The sequence below is a fragment of the Helianthus annuus genome, chromosome 13 (assembly GCF_002127325.2).
Source record: "Helianthus annuus cultivar XRQ/B chromosome 13, HanXRQr2.0-SUNRISE, whole genome shotgun sequence".
NCBI classification, from domain to species: domain Eukaryota; kingdom Viridiplantae; phylum Streptophyta; class Magnoliopsida; order Asterales; family Asteraceae; genus Helianthus; species Helianthus annuus.
The window spans coordinates 141,399,914-141,419,236 of NC_035445.2; the positions used below are offsets into that span (position 1 = coordinate 141,399,914).

At 35.6% G+C, this 19,323-nt stretch overlaps 3 protein-coding genes across 4 annotated transcripts; 1 reads left to right on the forward strand and 2 right to left on the reverse strand.

Annotated features, from left to right (window-relative positions):
- Positions 1–1,740: 1,740 nt before the first annotated feature.
- Positions 1,741–2,043, reverse strand: LOC110901849. Its single transcript, XM_022148619.1, has one exon. The coding sequence runs from the start codon at positions 2,041–2,043 to the stop codon at positions 1,741–1,743; it is 303 nt and encodes a 100-aa protein (XP_022004311.1).
- A 3,579-nt stretch (positions 2,044–5,622) lies between these two features.
- LOC110899547 (pentatricopeptide repeat-containing protein At4g22760) lies at positions 5,623–8,984 on the reverse strand. 2 transcript variants are annotated; one of them, XM_022146433.2, is made up of 3 exons: positions 6,489–8,984; positions 6,362–6,415; positions 5,623–6,160 (listed from the first exon to the last, which is right to left on the reverse strand). In XM_022146433.2, the coding sequence occupies exon 1, from the start codon at positions 8,710–8,712 to the stop codon at positions 7,189–7,191; it is 1,524 nt and encodes a 507-aa protein (XP_022002125.1). In that variant the 5' UTR covers positions 8,713–8,984; the 3' UTR covers positions 5,623–6,160; positions 6,362–6,415; positions 6,489–7,188. The 2 variants fall into 2 exon arrangements, with proteins under 2 accessions (XP_022002125.1, XP_022002124.1); XM_022146432.2 differs by having other exon boundaries at positions 5,623–6,259.
- Positions 8,985–10,446: 1,462 nt separating this feature from the next.
- Positions 10,447–18,264, forward strand: LOC110899548 (mitochondrial adenine nucleotide transporter ADNT1). Its single transcript, XM_022146434.2, has 8 exons — positions 10,447–10,833; positions 12,722–12,770; positions 13,859–14,022; positions 14,129–14,166; positions 15,666–15,778; positions 15,873–15,986; positions 17,237–17,575; positions 17,670–18,264. Exons 1-8 carry the CDS (start codon positions 10,679–10,681, stop codon positions 17,751–17,753), a joined length of 1,056 nt encoding a protein of 351 aa, XP_022002126.1. The 5' UTR covers positions 10,447–10,678; the 3' UTR covers positions 17,754–18,264.
- Positions 18,265–19,323: the final 1,059 nt, after the last annotated feature.

The following is a 19,323-nucleotide window of genomic DNA, read 5'->3' on the forward strand; positions in this document are numbered from 1 at the left end:
ACAACTTATTCTGACGACCTGCTTTACCCCTGAAACCACCAAAGGAGACCACCACTTGTCATCTCCAACCTCTAGTGACCTTCTCCGCCGCTCAAAACTTCAAAAAAACTAACTGGGTTATAACCCAGTTAGACAAGGATCATTGGTGGCCAAAATCTTAAAAGTTGGGACTATTGTAGGCAATTTTTGAAGTTGGGATTATTACCGGCCAATCAGTGAAACTTAGGATTATTAAAATCCAATACCCTTTTTTTTGTATGGATTCCCAATTGCAAGTTTACTCTTACCTTTTATTTTATTTTTTTCAGTTCTAATTTCTAAGCCCAATATATATAAAGAAGAAGGATTTATAACAATGAAAATCGGAAAAAAACCTCACATTTTTATTTTGCTTTCGATTCCTGAAATAACTGAGCCGCCTCTATAATCACCATCACCGTAAAATAAGAGTGGTGACTATCTATCATTATGAAACTAGAGTCGTGATCACCCATTTTGTGTGAAATGTTGAGGAGATTCTATGATACTAGAAGATTCTTTAAAACGATTACTATTGTGTTGTAATATTAAAAAACTTGCATGTTGTGGTGAATTTTATCAAAACTTTGAATGGCTTAAGCACAACCGACCGTGTCTAAATATTTCAATAATAATTAGTTACATATAAATATCTTTTTTTTAATGACAAATTTGAATTACTGACGGATCACAGGAGTATCATCGTGCCACCAGCAGAATTACCCGATCATATTCATCCCCACTAGGCTATAATGCATATACACTAATTCAGAAGAAAACCCAATAAATCTGAAAAAAAAAAAAAAAAAAAACCTCTATTTAAGACTCAAAATCAGGATCATTATCTCACTCCTAAAATACCAGTAGGCTATAAAGCCTGTAATGCCATAGGCAAATTGACCTTTATCTTAGTTACAGTTTTAAATTATAGTTGTAAAATAAATAGATCAAACGTGTGGAAACTGGAAAGCGCCCACCCTAAAGTTTTCACATGCATATACAAACTTTTTGAGTAATTTCATTAATATCGCAAAGTATATACGTGTAACCCGTTAATTGTAAATGTCTCTTATTAATCAATAATCATAACCAATTAATATTACTCGATCATGTGGACACTTAATCGTCTTGTTTTTTTTTTGTAGACTTGACATGAAAGTTTGAAAGTTAGAAATTAAGAATTGAAGTTCAACCTTGTTAAATCCATATCTAGGCTAGCCATCATCTTAGTAAATTAATCTTACAAACCATGAAGACATGACCAAAAAAAAAAAAAGCTTTTAACTTATAGATGAATCACATATTGTTTCCCACATAATTTCATCGATAGATTACTGATGCTTCCTATCTTTCCAGACAAAAAAAACGAATTATAAACAAATAATTTAGAAGCGTAGAAGAAGAATAGCGAATAAAACACTCTTCATATGTTTTTTCCCGAAAAATCATCCAAAGACAAAAAAAAAAAAAAAAAAAAAAAAAAAAAAAAAAAACACGAATTATAAACAAATAATTTAGAAGCATAGAGAATAAAACACTCTTCATATGTTCTTACCCGAAAAATCATACATAATCACACAAAACAAGTAATAATGATCCTACATATGCATTAATAAAAATCAAAGATAGTTTAATCTTTTGAAAGACATTAATACATGGCGTTATACGACAAAGAAACAAAACCAAAAGCACATGAACGTTTTTGCTAATATAATAAAACGTTCAAACACATGATATACCAAGAGAAGTGGACATAAACTGATCAGATGTTCTCCTCACAATTAAAGAGTTCATCTCCGGTGAAAATCCATCGCACTCTGGAAACGTCTCTGGCACTTCTGGGATGGTAGATAGCGCGCTAGAAGTATCATAGACATAGAAAGCCGCTTCTATTGAGGCGATATTGTGGTTGTGTTTAGGCCGGAAAATTGATCGAAGAAGCTTGTGGAGGGACCGGGAGATCCTCGAGTGTTTCTTGGCGGTGTGTGGCGGTTGACCGCGGTAGGAGCGGTAGGGCATTGACATGGTTAGGATGAAGATGGAGGATTTGACACTAATAGAAAATTGAGAGGTTTGCTAGCCAATAATGGATCACAAGTGAGGTAGTATTGTAAAGTTTTGAGCTCAAATTAATGTGTAGTCTCACACTTCACGTTTTATTTCTTCTTTTCTACTTTCTATTTCTTATCAACTTTACACGCACACATATAGAGGAGATATGTTTTCCTATACGTACAAATCAATAATGCAAGGTGCTCACACAAAGAGGTTATGTGTGAACAAGTTACAAGTTTTTATGCAATGGTGGGAGAAACATATAATAAAAAATATTATAACACATGCATGCACGTCCATAAAAAAATAAAAACTTTTTTTCAAGGGTTATTGGATTTTGTCACACCTAATTATTGGCTATTGATCGTTGTCGCCCCTAACTATCACTTTAACACCCACCATCCTCAACTTAACACTTGGTTTATTGTGTCACCTCATCGTTAACCAGATACTAACTCTATTAGTTTTATTATCCTACGTGTCTATTATTATTATTATCTCGTGTGACATGATGACGAGAATGTGGATCCTTTTAACACCTTCAACCTACCACCAATTTAATCAAATCAAACCTTATTTCTTCAAATCTCATATCTCTACGCTGTACATAACCCTAATTTTGATCCCTAACTTGTTTCTTTTCATAATCAACCAATGTTCTTCCATTAATTCATCTCAATTTTCACAAAATCAAAACCCTAGGATTTCATAATTTTCACAAGATTCTTCAGCTTGTTCATCTTATTCATCATGTTCATCCACGGCGACTCTGACGATTGCACTGTATGCAAGTCCTCCCGGCGGCATCTACATGACGTCGTACTCATCAATGCTCAAATCACAAGCAGCGTACGATTTCGATCTAGCCAGTCGTCCGACTAGGTCATCAACGACAATTGTTTCGTCATCAAACCCGATCGTCAGAGGCGTATGGTTGTTATTCTCGTCGTCATCAACCTTCGTCAGGGTCGGATCTGAAGATTTATCATCGATAAGAACCAGTGGTGAATATCTGAGCAATTTGAGCAGTTCGTTTTCGTACTCGTCGTTTGGTTCATCAAAGGGGTACTTGTATGCTTTACGAGATGTTGTTAGCTATATGCATCTTGTTAGGAGTCAACATCATCATCATACTCGGTATATCCCACCAATTGCAAAGCTAAGGTAGGGTCTAAGGAGGGTGAGATGTAGACAACCTTACCTCTACCCCGTAGGAATAGAGAGGCTGCTTCCAATGAGACCCCCAACTCGGTAGTAGTTTTGCATCAAGCCTTGGATATAAGGCACATAACACTCAGCAATTGAGACAAACGCCGATTAGTGCATGTACCCCCTTCTTTTTCGGCTATCATAACATCTCAATTGTTTATTAATATAAAGGACATCTATATCAAGATCATTCTGTCACTACTAATATACTTTTAAGGGATGGATCATGAGAAAACTAAAAAACTTAAAAAAAACAATATATTTTTTTTAACATATTTTGGCTGTAAATCTAACATTTTTAAGATACAAAAAAAGTACTACACATGTGCAACACTACGAAAAACTTACACCCCCCCCCCTCCCAAAAAAAACAGAGAAAAAAACCTAAAAACTAAATTCTAAACTTATATATACATATGTTGCACACGTGTAATACTAAAAATGGTAAATAAGAATAACTAGAATTGCGACCCGCCGCAATGCGGCGAGAATTCTTTAGTTATAACTAACTCGATCTAGGACCCGCACGTTATGTTTAACCTGTGAAACGGGAAAAAATAGACGATGTAAAAACGTTCACCCACACACGCACGTTGCATCATGTTAACTCGCAAAATTTAGAACGAAACGTAAAAACGTTAAACTAAATACGCACGTTGCGATGTGTTAAGTCACAAAATTTAGAACGAAGCATAAATCGAAAAATTTGTGAAAAATGAAAACTATAAAGGACCAAAGTTGAAAGTAAAAAAAGTTGTGAAGATAGATTGCAAAAGATAAAAAGTTTTGGGTTAAAAGTAAAAAAACAAATAGTTTGGGTTAAAAGTAATTTATGAAATACTTTTGGGTGAAAAGTAAAAAAATCAATTTTTTTTGAAAAACCCCCAAAGCCAACGTTATGACAACCATATGCATAACCATTTTCCTTTGAAAAACCCCAAAGCACACCTCGCGTTGCGGCGGGGCGTAAAACGTGTCAAATAGTACTAATGTCACACAACCGTCATCGATCACCAACACTGACTCGACGTAGGGTATGCGTGTTGCGACAAAACTGTCAAACATGGGAAAAATATAGGTAAAAACGTTGAACCACACATGCACGTTGCGTCGTATAAACTCGAAAAATTTAGAACTATACGTAAAACGAAAATTTGCGAAAGATGAAAAGTATAAGTGACAAAAGTTGTGAAGTTAAATTGCAAATAATGAAAAGTTTTGGGTTAAAGGTAAAAAAACAAATTATGTAGAGTTAAAATTGCAAAAGCTAAAACCTTTGGGTTAAAACTAAAAAATCAACATTTTTTTTTAAAAAAATGCCCAAAGCACAATGTACAACTCATGATGCACTAAAAATTAGGTTCTTTATATATGGAATAATAATAATAATAATAATAATAATAATAATAACAATTGGTGTGTTTTTTAAGCTTTTTTTGGAGTTTTTTAATTTTCTCATGAATAAATAGTTTTCTCATGATCCTCTCCCTATATTAGAAAAAACCTCCATTAATGTAAAACATAAATCTATTATATAGACTTGATATTACAAGTTTGGTTCGGTTTTAATTATACTGGTTAACCAAAGCTTTATAATCGTAACCATAACAGATTGGTTGCTCAAGTTTCTAATCATAAATATCAATTATGTCGGTTAATACGTATCCTAGATTTCCGTTTGTATTAAGTCATTTTCAGCTACAAAAGAGGAGGGTTGAGGGTTTTTTTTTTTTTTACTAAAAGGCTAAAGTTATTATTTTTAAAAGTTCAACGAAATTTCTTTTTACCAAAAGGTTAAAGTTATTATTTTAAAAGTTTAACGAAAGTTAGGTTTAAACATCATCAAAAAAAAAAAAGTTAGGTTTAAACATAAAAAGTTACAAAATCACGAGATGATCTCTTAAATGTTATCAAACTATAATTTAATAAAAAAAACACAAAACGTAATCACAAAAAAAGATATATGTCACGGGTCTTGAAATACAAACCATGGAACTGCATAAGTTGTAATTTGGAGGGCAGGTTTTGTTAGGATAATGTGAACGGAAGTATTTCAAGGATATAATTTTTGTTATTAAACCTAACAAACTACTGGATTTTTTCGTGCTCATCATCATGTTTTCGTTTGATATCTGTTTGGTCCGTTATTTTATCGATTCGGTTTGTTATAGCACCCGACATGATATCAAGACGTGTTGAGTATTGATCGAAAGCTACAAAAAACGAATAGCGGTACCAACACCAACGTTGTTTGGTCGGTATCAATTTTCAATTTATTATGTACAGTTACCATATCAGTACTCGTTATAGCTAATATACCGTCACATCATGACAACCATAAAAACAAAAACACAGGGAGTACCTGTGTAACTGTGTTATTATGATGGTATCGGTTCAGTTCTCACAACAAAGAAAAAAATCCACTATATTTCGAATTATGGATAAAGATAAACACGTCATATATAACGATTTACTCGAAAATAAAACGTTATATTATATGAGTAAAGATCCCGTACAAAGTATCATCACCACCATTGTTCTCTCTCTACATCACCACCAGCCGACCACCACTTCCAGATAGACTGTGGCGATGGCTAGCACCACCGTCACCATCATCGGGTACGCCGAGCATGAGGAAACCTCCACCATTTCTGCGATAATATGGCGTAACCCTAAGTTGATGAACCGTCGTCGTCAATATACACCGTAGCCGCCGCAACTCTTTGCTCTATTAAAACCACCGACGTCACTCGTTAAACCATAACAACACCATCATTAGATTCACCAATCTCCTTCTGTAGCCGTGTGTTGTGTACGTGCCGGATTAGGCTGTCTCCGTTCGTAGGAGGGGACACCAGATTTCCCATCTCGCTTTCTCCTTCATATGTTGCAAATCAGTTGTATATTAACTACAAGCTAATAACACTAAAGGGCATATCGTCTGTTGTGCACTTGTGCAATAAACAATCATCACAACCTACCAAAATTTAATATCAACAAACAAGAAGCCATCCAAGTGCGAATAAAAAATTAAGCCAGTAACTCATCAATGTTAAACAAAAGAGTACAGGATTGGCACCTGAGAAAGCCGGATTCCAGTAGCAGCTATGTGAAATTAAGCAGCCGCGTGGCGCTGGTTCACAATTAACAAAGTTAGAATGGCAGAAAGAAATGACAAAATAGAAGTCAGCAATTCGGATTCGAACCTGGTAATATGGAACTGAAGTCACAAATGTCGGCTTGTGAATGAGAATTGCCGAGTATAGAGTGGGTGGGGTCGGGAATCGAAGGGGGCGATTCAATTCGCTTCTTCAATTTCCTCCCACCATTCAATCATTGGTTTCATTCTCATCAATTGCTCTGACCATGCAAAACCATAAAAATGCATGGTAATTTCCTTCAACCACATCCTCAGACCTTCTCTAACACGGGTGGGCACGAACGCCAACATGTCAGTACTGCCGTTTGACCAGCTAGCATCTTCTACGTGCGCGCCCCCCTCTCACATAAACCTTTTCCTCTCCCTCGTTGGTGTTGCACGTCCCCCTAGGGGCGGCTCATAGTCGACACGATTCAGACAGTCTTATGATTTAATTGGACTGGATGGAGTAATGCCCTCAAAGGCCCCTAACATTGACACTAGTGTGGCTTTCTTTAATCACAGCCACATGGTTTAACGATTTTGTAGAGGATATTTGGCTAGTAGAGTTAATGGGCTGGTTAAGTAACTTATTAGACCCAAATCAAATAACTTGACCCGGGATCGGAAACGGGTTGGTCAAGTCAACACCATTGTAGCTACATCCAACCATGCACCCATTAATCAAGGCTCTTGAATATGGCAATTGCCTTGTAAAGTTAACACTTAACATCGTGGTTAATTTTGTTGAACCCAACCCGAACAGTTTAATGGTCTTGGAAGGAGATTTGGGCTAGTTCAGTGACCCTATTGTAACTTCCTCCAACCCAAGTGTTATGGTTCGACGGTCTTTGAGGGGCTAAAGAATTAGCATAATCTAACCCATGGTTAATTTGAACTGTACCCGCGTGGTTCAACGCAGTTAAAAGTCCCGAAAAGGTTACCAAATTCGGGCAAATATTAGCCTCCAACATCTCTTCAAACAATTTGATAGCGTCATGATTCCAACCACTCTTACTACAAGCCAATATCATTGTTGTGTATACACCCGTGTGTTTCTTTTGCAAACCATGAAACAAACCGAAAGCTTTATCAACGCGTCCACATTTTGCATATAACTCGATTAATGCAACACCCACCTGATCATCCATAATGATCCTCATTTGTTTCATTAGCGTCTCGTGGATCCAAGACCCAAAAATTAAGTTCCCGAACTGAGAACAAAGATTAATAACATTGGCTAATGTCACGGTGTTCGGTTTTATGTTTACATTTGGTTGAAGCATTTCATCAAACAGCTGGAATGCCTCTTTCGACCGACCATTTTGCGCATAACAAGCGATCATGGCATCATACAGCAACTGATCCTTCTCGCCCATTTCATCAAATACTTCGCGTGCAGATTCAACATCTCCATTGTTTGAATACCCATCGATCATTTTGATACAACAAACAACGCTTTGTTCAGGCATCACGTCATAAAAGTTACGTGCGATTTCCAAGTTCCCCGAATCTATATAACCAGTAACCATCGCAGCCCACGAAGCCGAAGTTTTAACCGGCATTGGTCCAAACGTAGCTATCGCCTTCTCCATATCCCCAGTCCCCGCATACCACGACACCATATAATTCCAAGAATCAATATCTTTACATCCCATCTCGGAAAACAAACGTTCCGCCATGGACAAATTCCCCGATTCTAAGTACCGAAGTATCAAACACGATGCCGCATTTCTCTCAGACATTTCATCGAACACCTTCGCTGCAATCTCCGTATCACCAAACTTCGAATAAAACCACACAAGGGAAGTTCCCACATGAACATCCCCACACAACCCATACCCATAAACCTGACCATGTAATCGAATCCCATTAACCCGATCACCCAACCGCATACACGCCTTTATCACAGTCGCTACGACAAAACTACAAGGCAACAAGCCTGATCTCTGCATATGCAGATACTCACCCAATGCTTCTTTAAACTTGCCATTTTTATACAAAAACTGAATAACAGATGTTCTTGCAATGATATTGGGGTGTTTTGAATAGCGGGTTAGTGATCGAAGATAACGAATAGCAGCCGGATAATGGTTTGATGGGTTGCTAATAATTTGGGTGATTATTATGGGCTCAAGATGGTTGAGACCGTTGATTAGGATCAAAGCGTGAATGTGCTTTAATTGTTTAATGGTTAACGGGTGGTTTAAAAAGGATGTGAGTTTTGTAACCAGCATTGAAAGGATGTTGAGTTTTGAAGGTTTGAAAGGATTTGGTAATTTGGGTTTCATGTCAGTGAAGCATTACGTCGAACAGTTGGTAGGCAGCCACTGAGTTTCAAAAAAAAAAATGAATCAAGAAACTAACTGGTTCCTAGAGGCTGTTGAAATACCAGTTTTTAACCCAAAATTGCTGGGAACTTTGCGCGAGAAAGAACTGGGCGACGGCGTCACGGCGGACTGACGGATGAAGGTGTTACATGAAGGCTTTTGATCGATTAAGGGCCCAAGTAGGCAGGGTCCAGTAAGCTCAAGCCCGATGTTCAATTTCTTAATTTTTAGTGCAAGAGCATGTGTGGAAGACAAAAATGATGCCCCCTCCTTGACATTTTGCGACATGTGTCACTCTAGTCAGTAATGGGGTATTATGTTAAAAGAGGCGTAGTGGGGTTTGAAATCTTGTGGGGCATTATATTCTAATAGAATTACATAACAACCGTAAAAAATGCTATTGGCCAAAGATTGGGAAGGTGTGCGTTATTGGCCAAAAAATTGAAGGAAGGCGTGGGAAAAAGAATGCTTGGGACAAAAAAAATTGAAAAAAACGCCCAAGGGGCGGGTAAGGGGCGTGGGGGGCGTTTTCTGGGGGAAAACGCCAAAAAACCCCACTACGGGTGGTCTAAGGCCCATTAAATAGAGTACGTAATGAGGTAAGTGCTACTTTGCTTGCTAGTAATTAGTAAGCTGGTAAAAATCTTGAGTGTTCATGACTTTGAAGTATCACGGTAATAGAAAATAAGAAAAAAGAATGGAAACAAGACTTAGGATTGATTAAAAAAGGACCTTCCCCTGTCTCTCTTCTTCATGTCAGCAATCCCTGGTGTACGTCTCATCCCATCTCTCTCTCTCCTCCCTCTCTTGGTCTTGACTTTCTCTCGTCCATACTCGCATATAGACACGAAGTTCTATCTTAAGCGAAGTAATGATAAGAAAAATAAAAACCAATCAAAGTAAAAAAACAATAAATATAAGAAAGTAAAATACATGATGTATAACCAATTAAAAGAAATAAAATAATATAAAACATGACTAGTATCATATTCAATTGTTAGAATAATTCAAAACTATGTTAAATTTTTATCTTTTTTTTCTTTGATACTTTTAATTTCTCCAATATATACCTATTTATTAGCATGATTTTGATAGGATTCGATTCAAACCCTACACCAAACAAAAAAAAAATTAGGTTTTAGATCTTCTATTGTGAGGCTTGGCACTGCCTGGGCTTGGAAGGGACGCAAACACCACAACAGCTGAGCTTTAAAGGGGGTGCTACATGGGGTTGGGCTGGGCTTGAGGGCGTGAGGTGTTGTGTGTGTGTTTGAAGTTTCCAACCATTCATATTTAGCCACCCTAAAAGATGCATAGCGCTCGACCACATAAACAGTGGGCTTAAACCAACTTAACCTTTAACTACTACGTTGTGGTTTAACTAAAAAGCGTCGGCTCAGTTTATAATCGAGCCGAGTTCGAGCTTACATTGGATCGGATTAGATAAACTCATAACAACCCTATTACCAAACTCACCTTTTTCTACGACAGGCCATAACACATAGTCGAGCCGAGTTCGAGCTTGTACTGGCTCGGCTCAAATAGACTCCTAACAACCCTACTAACAAACTCACCTTTTTAGGCCACAACACATAGCAGGCGATCGCCTGTGGACGCCCGTGTGTTCTGAGGCTAATTGGCGCTATTTTTGTTACAAATATTACAACGCCCAATAACACATAATAACCTCACGCACCTCACGTGCAATCCCTCTGACCATTTCCTTTTAATTTCTTTTTAATTTAATTTCTTTTTATAATTACTTTATCTTATTGATCCCTCATTTTTCTTTTCACTCACCGAGTTCAGATCCCCCGGAGACAACTCACTCACGACGGCGCTTCTTCCCCAACTCGCTAGGGTTCCGGCGAACTTCCGTTTCCATTTATCCTATTAAACGTTAACTCTTCTCAATCTCGCCGTTGATATGGCATCGGAAGACGTCGTAGGGAAGACCAGCGCCACCATCGCTAACATCGCCGAAGAAGCGAAGATTGCGAGTGTAGGTGTCAAGGCTCCGAGCCGTCAAACGTTGCTCGGAATCTGCAAATCTCTCGTCGCCGGAGGTGTTGCCGGTGGAGTGTAAGTTTATTCGTTTTCACAGTGTTGAGTTAATTCAAATTGATTGATTGTTGTTGTTAATTAGTGGTTCTTGGTTTGTTTGTATGATTATTGATTACGGATGCGTTATGTTAAGAGATTTGTGGATTGAATTATGTAATTGATTATTTGAATCATGTGTGTGTATATATGTAGATTTTTGAGTTATTGTAGTTATTTTTTTGGTGGTTTAATTTAACTATTGTTGTTAATTAGTGTTTAATAGTGTATTTGTTTATATGATTATTGATTACGGATGCGTTATGTTCGAGATTTGTGGATTGACGTATGTAATTTAATCATGTGTGTGTGGATATAGAGTTTTTTGAGTTATTTTTTTGGTGATTTACTTGAACTATTGTTATTAATTAGTGTTTTATATTGTGTTTGTTTATATAATTACGGTATACACATGCATTATGTTAGAAATTTTTGTAAATTGAGATATGTGATTGAATCATTTGTGTAGATGCATATATTTTGGAGTTATTGTAGTTCGTTTCTGGTGATTGTTGCTTGGTAATCCTTGTTACTGAATAGCTTAATGATGTTTATCTTTTGGATTACAGATGCATTTATTTAGAAATTTGTGGATTTAATTATGTAAATGAATCATGAGTGTTTAGATACATGTAATTTTGAATTTACTGGTTACTATGCATGTTAAATTGTTCTGGTGATTATTATTTTAATGGCTGATCTGATGGTTTAAACAAAGAAACGACAATTTGTTAATCGGAGCAATTAAACGATTGGTGTCATTAACATATTTATTATCAATTGTGTGTCTGATATGAAGACAAAATGGTTAATAGTTGTACTTTTTTGCTTTATAAATTTATGAAGAATTAGGTATGCAATATTTCAGTAGATAGGTGGACAATCTGCATCAAGAAATATGAGGATGTGGTTATTATGCTTTTGGCATAAATGGTTGCTTTGCTGTGTTTAAAAGTATTATTCCACTGGATCACTATTAGAACTACCTCCACTTTATGCTTTGGAATAATATATATAATGAAAAAGTTATTCAGAAAATGATGTTGGAGAGATGAAATTAGTTTGGAATTATGGATCTAGGAAGTAAACTAGATCAATAAAAGGGGTAACTTTGTAGAATAGTAACCAAGTTTCAAAAGTGTTCCAATTAGGTCACTCAAGTTTCAAAAGTGTTCCAATCAGGTCACTCAACATTCATTCTTCATTAAAATTAAGGGTTTTTTCATCCATTTCGTAGATAACCGTGGTGATGTGGATTTTTGTTTCTTTTTTCTCTTTTATTTGATGCTAACGTCGAGTGATGACGTGGATTATAACTTGTTTTTTTAATTTTTAATGTAGTTAAATGGTTTTTATTTTTAATAAATATAATTTCATATATTAAAATAATTCGACCCCAGCATCTTATGCTCCATTTTTTTCTTGACACGTGGAGAAAAAGACATGGCTCGATTTGAATGTTAAGTTATCTAATTGTGACAAAAATGACACCAGTGACCTAATTAGAACACTTTTAAAACTTGGTTACTATTCTGTGAAATATTCCCTCAATTAAAAACATATCTTCTGGTGGATGGTATATGTGACTGAAAACATGTGTAGAAAGCTGGTAAAACCCGTAAAGATGATTTGGAAAGATATAACATGGACATATTTAATATTTATATTTACTGCTTAATAAGATTAGTGATGAATGATGATAGAGATGGTAAATAAACAAATAGATTTTCTATTTTGATTTGAAAAAAATGTTTATAGACTTTCACTTGTATTTTGATTCCTAAACTTTGGTATTACGCCTGATTCAGTTAACTATCCATGATTTTTAAGTATTGTCTGATAGATTATTGCTTGTAACTCTATGTTGCAGATCGCGTACTGCTGTTGCTCCTCTGGAACGAATGAAAATTCTGCTCCAGGTTTATAAATTTTGTCTTTTTTTTTTAATTTCGCACTTGTTTTATTTTAGTTAAGTGCATTCATCTTGGGGTGTGCATGGGTTGATTTGGGTAGGTTTCAGACCAAACTCATAACCATAACTGAGATGTCGGTTAATGGATAACCATAATCATGATCGATCGATCACGGCAGTTTCGGTTGTTCGGTTTTGATGGTTTATGGTTATAGCGGGTCGGTTATCTGTGAATTTGGGCCTATCTAAAAATAATTCAAATTGCATTATTTGGGTCTGGAAATTTTGGCGAAATTGTGACCATGGAATAAATTGCTATTTCACATTTCCATATACTACTATATTACATAGCATACAAAAATACATAATCTATTAGGTTTATATTAATACCGATTATTCAAACAAACAAAACGATATGTTATAGTTTATAAATTCAAACAAACGTTCAACAAAAACGATATGATATACCCATAAATATAAACAAACGTTCAACCAAAAACATCAAATATTGGAAAAATGATGAAAAGTCCAAATCCGACAAAAAAATTACTATATGTTGGTATGGTGCGGTTAAGGCGGGTTTGGAAACCTTGATAATCAATTAATCATAACCGACCCGCTATATTCGGTTTTCAGAAAAACAATTAACCAACCCAGCGGGTTTTGATTCGGTTTAGTTTTGTCGGTTAATCCAGTTATGGGTCGTTTAATTTGGTTTTTGAACACCCCTACTAATTCATCCATCATTATTTATCTTGAACTCAACCCGATAAAGGCACCACTCTATAGAGTATGATTTATGATTTTAGTTACGTGTACAGATTCTTTTTATGTATGTTTTTTATGATTTTTTTATCTTTGCATTACTAATTGCTAAATGTTCATCCATTTTTTGGGCATTTTCTGGTACTTCTGAACTTTAGCTTTCTTTGTAATTAGGGTATTACACAAACATTACAGAACTTAAAATGTCCGGAAAATTTGGATTAAAAAGCATGCAATAAATTTGCAAGTATTTTATGTCACTAATCCTTCATGTATGGCTAATTGACTATATATAAGAAACTAATTAACATTTATTCTGTTAAATTACAGGTTCAAAATCCGCATGCAATCAAATACAATGGAACTATTCAGGGACTAAAATATATATGGAGAACAGAGGGTTTGAGAGGAATGTTTAAAGGAAATGGCACTAATTGTGCACGCATCGTCCCAAACTCTGCTGTCAAGTTCTTTAGCTATGAAGAGGCATCCAAGTAAGTTACATGTCTTCTTCATGGTCAACATGTTTTTGTTCCTCAAGTCAAAGTCGATTACTTTTAGTATCTATGGTTTAAAATGCGTTCTTTTACACATGAACAGGGGAATCTTGTGGCTATATCGACAGCAACCTGGAAATGGTACTAATACATCTTTTGCTTTATTTTTTTTAATAATAATCAGCTTTTGGCCTGTAAATGACCGAACGAACATGAATAGAGTCATGTTCGCGTTTGTTCATTTAATTTTAACCGAACACGAACATATAATCGAACACATTTCTTTGTTCATGTTCGTTTAATTAAAGAAAATGGTCACGTGTTCATTTATGTTCGTTTGGTTAAAACCTAAACGAACAGTTCACGAATGTAAACAAACATAAACAAGCTATTTAAACAAATAAACTTACAAACAATAAACAACGCAAACGAACATAACTGAACAAACATAAATGAACATAATTGACCAAACATAAATAAACATAAAGTAATTTTTCTATATAAATTAGTGATTAATTATGATAAATTCCTTTGGAAAACCCATTTTTATTACTAGAAAGCCCAATTACCAATTAGTTATAATCGTAGTCACATAATTCGCTTGGTTACCCACGATTACGATCCAATTCGCACGATTCCATTCGCGATCCGTTCGCGATCCCGGATCGACCCGGATCACAATTTTGAAGTTGAAATTGGCGTTCCCGCCTCCAGAATTCAATAGTATTACATGCTATTGGGGTCGCGATCTTCCAGAATTCAAAACACGTATGAAAATCCATTGGAACATCGAACCGAACTATAATTGGAAAGTTGGCAGCGTCGTCTTTGCCCAAGATGCAGCCATGAACCGTTTTTGTTGTTGCCGGAATAACTGGCAGGAGCAACGGAAGCTCTGGTTACACTTAATCACTTATGGAATGAGAAAGGAGAAAGAATGTGCAGCGCCGCTCTCATCGTTTTATATTTTTAGGGTTTTAAATCAACTTTACTTTTTTTTGTCACTTTACACTCTCTAGTTTCCTTCATTATACTTTTAGAACTAGTTTATAAGAAGAGTAGTAAAAAGTTGCTATTTCTCCATTAACCCCCTTTAGATTGATTAGTTTACGTTTAGTCCTTTAGCTTATAAATTTATAGCATGTGGTTTAACCGGTACGGTACATCGTACCACATTATATGGTTCATAGTACTGGAGCGATCCGAAATGAGCATACCCTCCCTCGTATCGAATTCTAGGGACCTAGCGAATCCGTTTCACGTTCCCGTACCAGAGCGTACCACGATCCATATGACTATGGGTATAATTATAAGTAGTAGAAAATTCCATTTATGTTTAATATCTATATAAATATAACTACTTATGTATTTAAATTGAAACAAAGATAAACGAACGAGCATAAACAAATGTAAATAAACGAACCTAATTGGAAGAACATAAACGGACGTTCACGAACATAAATGAACGAACAAAACATGTGTTCATGTTTGTTCATTTATTAAATAAACGAACTTCCCGCCGAACAAGTTCACAAACAGTTCATGAGCGTTTGGTTCGTTTACAGGCCTAATCAGCTTACTCAGTTAACTCACCCCTTTAAAATAAAATTATGTGTAGTAAAAACATGTTTTTTTTTCAGAGGATGCTGAACTCACCCCTCTCTTACGCCTCGGAGCTGGTGCGTGCGCTGGAATAATTGCCATGTCAGCAACTTATCCAATGGACTTGGTTCGAGGACGTCTTACCGTCCAGGTATGCTTTATGATCTTTTGGTTCTTTGAAATTTTCTATTTATTTTTGTTTATGTTAGATTAAGCTTTTCTAACTATTTTTTTAATACTTGCAGACTGATAAATCTCCTAGCCAATATAGAGGAATTGCACATGCTCTTACAACAGTACTCCGTGAAGAAGGCCCGCGTGCATTATACAAAGGATGGCTTCCTTCTGTCATTGGTGTTGTAAGTTTAAGTTCAAATATTTTTATTAATGACCTTTGTATGTTATATGTAGGATTTAGGTTTTTATTATAGTTTTTTATATAATTAACAAATTAGGTGCTGGATAACTTGGTTTAAAAAAGTGCGCGTCTTTGACTCAAATGCCTCAGGCCCTAATTTTTAATGAAACCGCTTTTCCTTTTTATGATAACTAGTGGGTTACCACCTGCGCTCCGCAGCGGGTTCGAAACAAGGGCGGACTCAAGCACAGTTTAAGGTGGGCGGGCGCACCCCGGGGAAAAAAAAATTTAGTGCTAAATTCCGTTGAAAATCTCGTCCGCACCCCTTGAAATTTTTCGTCCGCACCCCTTGGAATTTTTCGACCGCACAGTTGAAATTTTTTGTCCGCACCCCTTAGGTAAAAAGTGTTATCAATTTATATTTTAATTTTTTTAGTAAACTCTTATTTTTTAAAAAAATACTACCTAAATTATATAACTTTTAATACCTAACTAAACCCAAATACTCATACATTTACCCACTTATAATTCCTAACTAGCTAGCCCACTAAGTCTTATATAAAGAAAGAATTGCTTAAGAAATTAGCTTTAGATGATGTTTTGGATAGATTTCAAAAAATGAAAACCCGTAGGGCGTCTACGTTTTAGTTATGTTTGTAACAAGGTTTGACATGTTTTTGATGATTATATAAATTTAGTTTGATGTTCGTTTGTTTTACATGACCCGACCCGACCCGATACGAACCGATATTTTTACTTATATACCTAGGGGCCTAAAATTTTTAAAAATGTTCCGCACCCCCATGGAAAAATTCCTGGGTCCGCCACTGGTTGGAAACGTAGATAAAAATAAGCAAATCATGAGAGTTAAAATTGTTTGATGTTTTAGTTTAAGGGGCTAAACATGTCATTATTAAAGTTGAGGGCTAAAGTTGTTTTTTATTAAAGTTGAGTGGTTAAAGTTGTTTGATGTAGTTACGGGGCTAAAGTTGTTGGATGTAGTACATGTCATTATTAAAGTTGAGGGGCTAAAGTTGTTTATTATTAAAGTTGAGGGGCTAAAGTGTTTGATGTAGTTAAGGGGCTAAACATGTCATTATTAAAGTTAAGGGGCTAAACATGTCATTATTAAAGTTGAGGGGCCAAAGTTGGTTAATGTGAAAAATAGCATATTTATAATATATATATTGTGTTATCTTTGGTCCTTTTATCTATTAATCAATTAGATGATCTCATTCATGTTGTTTCTAGGTACCATACGTGGGGCTTAATTTTGCGGTATACGAATCCTTAAAAGACCATTTGGTGAAAACAAGACCGTTTGGACTAGTTGAAGACACCGAGTTGAGTGTGACAACTAAGCTCGCGTGTGGGGCTGTTGCTGGAACCATTGGTCAAACAGTTGCATACCCACTTGACGTCATACGCAGAAGAATGCAAATGGGTGGTTGGAAAAATGCTGCTTCAGTTGTTACCGGTGAAGGAAAGTCACCCCTTGAGTACACTGGAATGATTGACGCATTTAGGAAAACCGTTCGTTATGAGGGTTTTCGTGCTTTGTACAAGGGTTTAGTCCCTAACTCGGTCAAGGTTCGTATAATACTCAAATACCGAAAATAGTAATACCATTTAGTACAACGAAAATTTTCTCATGCAAGTTCATTTTATATTTATTTTATTATAGGTGGTTCCATCAATAGCCATTGCATTTGTGACATATGAGGTGGTTAAGGATGTACTCAAGGTAGAGATGAGGATATCCGAATAAAACAATGCATTCTTACTATATATTTTTTATTCAACATTCGGGATAGTTTATGCGTGCAAAAGGGTAAATCGGCAAGTAAAGGGTTTTGTTCTTTAATCTCATTTACATAAAGAGATTTAGAACTAGCCCGTGTTGATATGATCAAGTGGATACCCGTATGCACCTTGGGCATGCTTTTCTGTTAGCTGTAGTTTTGTTATTTAAGGCGTTTTTCATTCGTATGTATGAACTCAAATAAGGAAATGCTCAGAGTTGAGGCTCCAGCCCGGTTGGGAAGTGATAATACTATCTTATCGATTAGTAGTGTTAACATATAATACATATGTTATGGAGTTTATATGTTGGTTTTGGTTTATATCATCCTGGTTAGCAATATATGTCAACTTTTCTTGAGATAAGTTGGTTTCAGCTTGTGTGATTCAACTTTGAACAATGTATTGAACCGGGAAACCCGGACACCTGACTGGTTTGGTTGGCATGCTTTGAATCAACGTTTGTTGGATCGGCCGGATTTTTTATGAATGGCCTTTTAGTGACTGGACCGGTTTTAAGTAAATATATATGTAAACTTTTTTTGGCAAAAGTATTCTTTGTGTAGATCATAAGATTTGAACTTATGACATTTATTTATTTATTTATTTATATTTATACTATAACACATAAATAGTGTTGTGCTATGGGCTCAAATTATTGTTTTTCAACCTAGGCTAACCCCGGTTCTACCTGAACATTCATGACGAACACCTTTTTTTTTTGTTTTCATTTAGATTCATGCGTTGCTTTGATTAATTTAATTTCTTTATTTTGTTTTCATTTGAATGCCTCAATTTTTTATTAATTTAAGGTATTGTTTGTTACGAGGGAATTGAAGGCGGAAATAGATCATTCTAATAGAATGAAAAAAACATGTTTTGTTATCATGTGGTAATGAAATAGATTACTAAAATTTTGGATACATGTTTTTAACTTTTCTTTAAATTATGATGTTCATAATCTAATCATCTAAATATTTTATTACGTCTTGCTTTTTTTTAGTCTATGTTCTACTGTAGGTTCATTCAAAACACAGTTTTCGTGTTAATGTACAAGTTATCAAAGTGTAGGCTTACAAACCGTCAACTCTGCTTCAAGGTTTCATTTTATATCAAGTGTTTTCGTTTTCCTCTTACAGTCTTTTAAAAATGTGTTTTATAGAATTCTGAATTTGTCGTCTCGACGTCAACTTTTTCGTTAGGTGATACCAGTGTACATGTCGAAACCGAGCCTTGCAAAGTTAGAAACCCCCGCTGCAGTGCGCGGGTGATAACTTGCTAGTTACATATACGTATACGAAAGTGTATTTTGGCTGAGCGTTAAATCAACAACGTGGCCGAAATGATTTTGTTTTCAAAAATTGCATTTGACGTTATGGCTTGTGCGCGATTTCTTGACAAGCTTAAAACTATGGCCAATGTCCACCAAACCGAAAGGGTACAAGTGTGAAAATAACAAGACCGAAGAACTGAATCAATGCTTGACAAACTGAAAACCGAATGGAAATTGTATTTTTGGTTTGTTAATTTATGTTTTG

Bases quoted from the DNA above. Each gene is read 5' to 3' on its own strand.
- LOC110899548 (XM_022146434.2), top strand. From the start codon at position 10,679: ATGGCATCGGAAGACGTCGTAGGGAAGACCAGCGCCACCATCGCTAAC. The intron at 10,834-12,721 runs GTAAGTTTATTC...TCTATGTTGCAG, and splicing joins GGAGGTGTTGCCGGTGGAGT to ATCGCGTACTGCTGTTGCTC. The intron at 15,987-17,236 runs GTAAGTTTAAGT...TGTTGTTTCTAG, and splicing joins TTCCTTCTGTCATTGGTGTT to GTACCATACGTGGGGCTTAA.
- LOC110899547 (XM_022146433.2), bottom strand. From the start codon at position 8,712: ATGAAACCCAAATTACCAAATCCTTTCAAACCTTCAAAACTCAACATC.
- LOC110901849 (XM_022148619.1), bottom strand. From the start codon at position 2,043: ATGTCAATGCCCTACCGCTCCTACCGCGGTCAACCGCCACACACCGCC.